We start from the raw sequence: 8,123 nt of genomic DNA on the forward strand, positions 1-8,123 counted from the left end.
GGGTTGCCCACCCTTCCGGGGGCCGGGAGGAAGGACACGATTTTCGGGAGACTCCCGCAAATTCCGGGAGGGTCGGCAACCCTGGTGTACACCCTGTCAGTGCTGGTTACCTTACTGCAGCCAGGTTTATCCTATTCCACAGCACTGACCTCCCTGTACTTAAGCCTTCGTAAAACGCAATATCAGCAGTTCTATACACTAGGGCGATTCACATAAGATTTGGTCATTTTTCATGTGATTGTGGCGGTAAAGTGTATGAAAAGCATCCAAATCGCACATAGAGGTCTGTAGCGATGCGGAGTCCTGTTCGCATTGGAGCCTGCGAGTTGCTCCGGCTGCAGGAGAGTTCTGTCGCATCACAGCTAAATGCATAAGTTATGTCACATGTGACCCTGCCGCCCGGAAGTTCCCGGAGGGGCGACGTCACGTCACACAAGCGGGTTGGGATCATTTGGTCAGCATGATGGTCAACAGTCATTAGGTCGACATGGGAAAAGGTCAACATGGGTCAAGGTCAACCTTGTTGAAAGGTCATTAGTTCGATAATGTCTAGGTCGACAGTCAAAAGGTCGACATGGGGTTTTTCGCTGTTTTTCACCTGAATGTCAACACAGTCGACATGGACACAGTTTCAAGTGCACCGCATCCGCTCGCTATGTGTCGGGCACACTATTTTATTCTCCCACCATGCCCTACTGGATGGTAGGGCATGATATATCGCCTGTCGGCAAATGTCGGCTCAAAAAACAGTGAAAAACCCAGTGTCGAACTTTTGACTGTCGACCTAATGACCTGTCGACCTAGAACCATGTTGACCATTATGCTGTAGGCCAAATGACCGTATCCCACACAAGCGTTTGGCCAGATTTACACTCGAATCCCTACTTGTTTTGGGGGATTTTTTTTTTTTTTGTGGGGGTGCACTGATACTGCAATCAATACCAACTATACTCTTTATAAATCATATTCTGTTCTATATGCTGTACCCTTTTTTCTTGACTCCCTCCAAATACTCCCCCTCCCTCTTACATTATACTAGTGATTATGGGGGAGATTCTCTAAACTAAAAATGCGGTAAAAACCCAGTTATCGGGTTTTACCGCTTATTGGGATGCTCTAACTATCCCCTGCCGGGTTACCGCGACGGGGGACATCGCCAGAAAAATCTGTCAATGCCCCATAGAAGCCTATGGGCTTCTACCGTGACCCACCACTGCCCCGCACCAACCTCCCCGCACCTGTGTCTGGGCAGCACAGAGCTGTGCTGCCCGGACCTGTGACCTCCTCCTCCCTGCACTGTGATCCTCTTCCGGGTGCAGGGAGGAGGAGAGCCCGGCGCAGCAGCGACAGGTAAGGGAGGGAGGGGGAGCCGCCGGGACCTGCTGACTCTTACCGCAAAGGACAGCTCTTCGCGCAAGAGCTGTCCTTTGCCATAATTGTCGCATATGTGATAATTATGCAGGCGATGGGTGGCGGAGCTGGGCTGTGGATGTTAGAACATCCCGCCCTATATCGGGATATGGTTGTTCAAAATCTTTGTGCTTATCATATCATAAGGGATATAGATCATTGGGTCACCAGCAAGTACAGTAGGTCAACAAGCATTAGGTCGACACCACTAGGTCGACATGGGTTAGGTTGACAGTGAAAAGGTCAGCATGTTTTGTTAATTTTTTGCAGAATGTTGACACAATCAACAAAAACACTAAAATGTAGCAGCGCGTCCCCTCATCATGCTTCGGGCTCAGTGCCTCACAATATTTTATTCTCCCACCACGTCCTAGTGGATGGTAGGGCATGAAATACCTCCTGCCACATGTCGGCTCAAAAAACAGTAAAACTAATTTTTTTTGACCTTTTGACTGTCAACCTTCCCCATGTCGACCTTCCCCATATCAACCTAATGATCCGGTTGGCCTTCCCCATGTCAACCTACTGATCCTGTCGACCTTCCTGCTGGTGACCCAATGACCGTATCCCATCATAAGGGTGACTATTACAGAGCATTCATTATCACAGTTATTATACCAAACACGCATAATTCACATGGTTGTGAAATGACATTTTAAATTTAGAAAAATCACGTTAAAGGGGACCACGTGCTGTTCTTTTTTTATAGCTCACACTGCTGTTTACATGTGTAATAGAACGCCCTCTCATTTCTCTGAGATTAGCCATACATGTCACAGTCTGCATTTCACACACACACACACGAGACACAATCTATTGTATTTGCTGGGGTGACCTTACTTAGAAGGTGGGACAAAGAGGTGCTCCCTAGAACTGGTAATGAAATGGTTAAGGACTGTTTGCTGACATAAACGTGTCATACATTGCAGCCAATCACTAGCATGGAGCTGAGAATCAGGTGCTTGTACCAGGCGTTATAGCGCTCTCTGCTGGTTGATGAAAGAAAATAACTTAAGCCCCGTACACACGGGGGAGATATATTGCTCAGCCATATATTGCTAGCAATATATGGCTGAGCAATATATTGTTCAGTGTCTCCTTTTCATCAGCGACCAGAGATGGTCACTGATGAGAAGGAACCTCTGCCGGGCGGTGCCGCAGAGGTAATCAGCTGGTCGCAGGAGCAAGCTCCTGCGACCAGCGATCATAAGGGGGCTAAAAACGGGAGCGCGCACCCGGCGATTTATCGCTGGTGCGCACTCCAATCACTGGCAATATGGTCGCCTGCGACCATATTTCCAGCCCCTATCGCCCCCATGTGTACACAGCATTACACTGCTACTAGGGTGGCCAATCCCGGAATCGGCAGGATCCCGGGATTTGGCCCCAAAAAGTCCGGGATTGAAATCCCAGGATTGGATACGGATTTCGGGATTAGACTGCACAAATGCCGGCCCTGGCAGCATCTGAGCACCCGCTCAGATGCTGGCCGGCTGTTCCCAAATCCTGACCCAGCCTGCGGCCTGCGTAGCGCAACAGTAGAGGATACGCTGCGCAGGCCACACTGCCCACTCTGATGCAGCCTCTTCTCCTGTGCCCGCCCCTTCCACTCTCCTCCATGGCCGCCCACCCACCTCTTCTCCGGCTGCTGTCTGCTAAGGAGGAGGTGCACTTGCCCGGAGGCACCATGCACCTCCAAACCCACTCCCTGCCACCCGCCCACTAATATAAGTAAATGTGCGGGTCGACCGGTGTGGGGATGTGTATGAGACATGCCTAACACAACTAGGGATGCCAATCCCGGGATTGAGCATTTTTCAATCCCGGAATTGAAAAAATGCCCCGGGATTGGCATCCCTAACTGCTACATTAGTAATGATTGTAGTACTCATACTGTACAGCAAGCAAGGGTAAACTACATGTGGCCCTTCATCTGCTGTGGAACTACACCTCTCAGCATGCCCTTCCACATGATGAATACCCCTGTTGCAGTGACTGCTGCAGCCTTACATCATGCATATTTGCGGGGTGTGGGTAAAAATAAAGCCTGTAGCATGTCCCCTTCCCCATGCCCCTGGTGAAAGCTATTACAGGCACACCCCCGGACTGGACAACCCTGGGACGGGACATCCTCCGGAACAGACACCACAAGCTCCATAATGTCTGGTCCGGCATGCCAGGGTCTTGTTCTGGTTATGACTTAGTCCCATACTTGTGTTATCACTTGGCAGCTGTATTACTTTGACTGTGTAAGTATTGTGACAAGGGTGTGCATTATAGAACGGATTCTGGAGGTGGGAGTAAAAAATAAATAAAGAGCAAGTAACAGAGTCCATGTTGCAATACAAGGGGTGCAAATCCATTATTGATTATTGCATGCAGGGTACATACCAGCTAGCTTTATCTTTAACATTTCAGTCGCCCCTCCCCATAACTAGTGCACATGGACTACTTCAAGCCTGCACGTCACCTGATTAATACCCCTTTCACACAGAAAATGAAATACCCGGGTGAAGCAGTTCCACCCGGGAATTTCATTAAATACACGGGTCCTTTTTCTGTGTGAAAGGGCACACCCGTGTCGTAAATCCCGTGTCTCCGACCCGGGAATTGACCAGGGTCAAGGACACGGGATTTATGACCCGTGTTGACCCTTTCACACAGAAGAAATACCCGTGTTATTCAGCAAATTACCAGGTAGAAATTTTCAACCCGGTAATTTAGTTCTTCTGTGTGAAGGGGGGTCAGGCTGCTCCCTGCAAATTGACACGGCATTTGAAATGCTGTGTATTTGCCGGGATTTTCAGACTTTTCTGTCTGAAAGGGGTAGCCACACAACCTGTGGAATCTACCAATCTGTCTTGGTATAAAAGGTATGGTAAGCACACTGTATGGAGCAGTTACATCAGGGGTGGCCCACCCGGTGGCTTTGCCGGGAGTCAAATACAGGGGAATTCTCGCGAGATTCCTCTTAATCAACAGCAGCCGGAGACTGTCAGTACTGTTCAGCTGCAACGTGGAACGGCTGCAGCAGGACAATTTGTAAGAGAAATTTTTACATATGGCTCTCAAAAGATTTTTTTCCCCATACAAACGGCCTTTGGCACAAAAGAGGTTCCCCACCCGAGTTACATAGATGAGAAATGCAAAGTAATTGCTAGATGGTGCATGCTAAATGCAGATATAGTTCTTCAATATATTGCTGGCTTTATTATAAAGATTCTAAATATAAAACAATTGTAGTATGCCATACCTCCCAAAATGACCCTCTCCACGAGGGACACAATGCTCTGTTTCTGGTCTTTCCTCTTAATGCATGATTACCTTCATCTGTGTTGAACAGGTTAATTGATCAGAAAGGTGCTTCAACACAGGTGATGAAAATTATCCAAGAGGGAAGTGCAGGAGCAGAGCAATGTGTCCCTCCTGGAGGGGGTCATGTTGGGATGTATGAATATGCAATAACTGCCTTATAGCCAATACTGGTTTGCTGGCAATACCTGTATTTTTTCCTTCCACTGTGATGTGAGGTCCTTGTTTAGAGGTGATGATCCTTTCCCCCTTCCAAGTTCCTGCCTCCTTGATACTCCCCAGTTCCCCCTCCAAAATATTTTTGAAGTGGGCAAGGGTGGATTGTGCCCGGCCAGGCCTCAGGGACCAACTGAAAGTAATTCTATTCCACATGTTCCCAACTGCTTCCAATGCCAGAAATGCACTGCGGCGAGACCCAGCAGAACACCATGTGGACAGGAGGTGTGTTCCACAGCAGCCAATCAGAGTCTGAGCATGTGCACACCCTGTCAGTATTGGTTACCTTACTGCAAGCAGTTCTATCCTATTCCACAGCACTGCGGTCACTGCTATTAACCCTTTATAGCACTTTCAGCAGCAGTGTTCCACTTCCACTATGAAATCTAGGAATTCCTTAGTGCACCCTGTTTTATGCAGTTCAAATCTCCAAATTCCTTTTTTATTTTCTCTGTACATCGTAATAGATCCTTTAAAAGCCAAAGTTAATGTCAAAGCTCATATAATGACAGTCGCTGTATGATCCTAATTTGTGCCATCTGCATAAAATAGCTACAATGACCAGATTTCTGTTGCTTGCAATGTGCAATCATTGCACCCCTCCCCTCTCCATTCCTTCCCCCTTTCTCTCTAGTCTTCACTCTCTGGGCCTGATTCACTACCTCTCGCTAAGCAGCGAGTCCACCAGCGCTGCCCGCATCCCCTCGGTAACATGTAAGGGTATGTGTCTGAGAGCACATCTCCTCGCATGCGGCCAAAGGGGAGTAAAATCATTCGATGGTCACCAACCATCAAAATAAAAGTCAGTCTAAACTGACTTGCGTCTGAGTCTGCCAAAGAGGGGGCGGAAGCTGATGTCATGTGACATCACCCTCTATCCCCTGGCAGTGCCTGGGGTGTCGCTGTCTGCTGTGGTGTTTCTAGCACAGGTCTGGTTTGCATATCAGTGCTGATATACAGACCACACTGTGCTAGAAGCACTACAGCAGACAGCGACACCCCAGACAGGGAAGAGGAACTGCATGGGTTTTCAAATATAGCGGGTGCTAGAATGAACACTAGGTTATTAACCTATATTGAAATAGGCCAGGGTTGCCGACTTAGAAAAAATCCTCTCCGGGAGAAGCCCGGAGAGGAATCTTGCATTACTCGTTTTGGGGGCGGGGCTTAACTGTGACGTCATTAAGCCCCGCCCCCATTACGAGAAATAGCCGAAATAACAGTTATCCATGGAGGGGGCGGGGCTAAAACGTCACGATTGTGCCGTTTTAGCTCCGCCCCCTCCCCTGAGACCCGCGGATTGCGGCATATAAATGCCGCGATCGGGGGGCTCAGTGGGGGTCCCCCTGATTCCGGGAGGGTTGCCCACCCTTCCGGGGGCCGGGAGGAGGGACCCGATTTTCGGGAGACTCCCGCAAATTCCGGGAGGGTCGGCAACCCTGAAATAGGCTACAGTATATATAGCATATATAGCATATATATCTTATCTCAGATATGGATGAAATGTGATAAAATCATCACCCAAACTTGCACTGCATTAATTAAATACACTGCAGGCATGTAACAATTACCGCATGCAGGGACAGGACTTGCAAGAATTCTCTGTCCTCGTGAATTCACTCCACACACTTCTCCTGAATTTTTAGGAAAAATCAGTGACCGTGTATTTGCGCATGTGTATTCAGACCGCACTCTGGTCAGGTTATTGCCGTGTCCTGGTGTCTCCAACCCGGGTCGAGGTGCGGTGTGCAAGCACCACTGTGTTGAGTAACCGGGGTTGAAAACGGCTCTAACCCGGGTTGGTGTTCAGTCTGAAAGCTCCCTACCCAGGTTATTCAACACTGCATTCATCAAACGCAGCTACAGTATGGGATGATTCCTCTGTCTCCTTTGATGAGGTCAGCGGCCAGAATCCGTACAAACATGCAAAACATACAAACACTGTCCATTTGAGAAGGAATTTACCTTTGCGAGTAAATCCGATAACCATAGGGAACCACGGATAACGCTTTCCCATCTCAAGATTACTATTAACATTACAATCACATGGCTTCCTCCAGGATTTATTTTACAATTTATTTGAGTAAATTCATCCAGATCTGATTACTAAACAATTGATATTAAGGGCTTGGAGAATTTTACGAATTTTCCGCCAGTACATTTAGCTGAAAATAAGGTGCTAATGTTGTGATTAAAAATAATGTTGATAAATAAGCTTGTAAATGTTAAAGCAACCCTAAACAAACTATATTATACTGTATATGTCATACAAATAGTATCCTAGAGCAGTAGTTCTCAAAGTCTGTTCTCAAGGTACCCTGACATGACAGTGCATGGTTTAAGGCAGGCATGTCCAAACTATGGCCCTCCAGCTGTTGTGAAACTACACATCCCAGCATGCATTGCAATAGTTTTAGGATTCCCTAATAGCAAATCTGTAGAAAGGGATGATGGGAATTGTAGTTTCACAACAGCTGCTGGAGGGCCATAGTTTGGACATGCCTGGTTTAAGGAAACCTATGCATAGTTTGTCCACGCCACCTTCCTGTGTCCGCGCCACCATCTATCACCTTTAGTAAAGCATGCCCGCGAGGGGACAATGGTAATTCAAATAGCGGCTGGTGTAAGCGGTGGCCACAAAGATGAGGAATTACCATAAAACTCATATCAGGGGTGAAATGTAATAGGATGAGAGATTCAGAAAGTGAGAGATTTGGTAAGAAATCTCCAGTTTTTTTAAAGCAGCAATCATTTACAATTCAACATCCAACTGGTTTTGCAGTGTAAATGATTGCCGCTTTAAAAAAACTGGAGATTTTTTACCAAATCTCTCACTTTCTGAATCTCTCATCCTATTACATTTCACCCCAGGAGTCAAAAATTGGTTCTAAAATAGGAAAATAAGTTTTGGAATGATTTTGTTTTGTTATTTTAAAATGTGCTGTCCCATCTACTTTCCTGACTCTAAAATCTGTACTCAGGTTACCACTCCAGGGTTTAGAGAGATCCCCCATTTTTAATAATCAAGGGGCCCCATTTAATAGCAATCATTATAACCATCATCATATTTATTTGAGTGTTGACGGGATATTAATGCATATGCCCTTGGTACTACATTCACGTTTCAGCAATGCCCCCTTCTTGGCAGCATCTTCTGTGCTCGTGTCAGTAGGCTGCCATTGCCA

General features: G+C 47.1%; 1 protein-coding gene across 2 annotated transcripts in view; it reads right to left on the reverse strand.

The window, feature by feature from the left end:
* GCAT (glycine C-acetyltransferase) overlaps window positions 1-5,157 on the reverse strand; it is a 47,524-nt gene extending 42,367 nt beyond the window's left edge. The window contains exon 1 of one of the 2 annotated variants that reach the window (XM_083156490.1): window positions 4,911-5,157. In XM_083156490.1, the coding sequence (XP_083012616.1) occupies window positions 4,911-5,094 (184 nt within the window). In that variant the 5' untranslated portion in view covers window positions 5,095-5,157. The remainder of the gene's footprint in view (window positions 1-4,910) is intronic. The other variant, XM_083156491.1, reaches the window with a different exon arrangement.
* Between the last annotated feature and the right edge of the window lie 2,966 nt (window positions 5,158-8,123).

Source organism: Crinia signifera, chromosome 8 (assembly GCF_055691185.1).
Source record: "Crinia signifera chromosome 8, ASM5569118v1, whole genome shotgun sequence".
NCBI classification, from domain to species: Eukaryota; Metazoa; Chordata; class Amphibia; order Anura; family Myobatrachidae; genus Crinia; species Crinia signifera.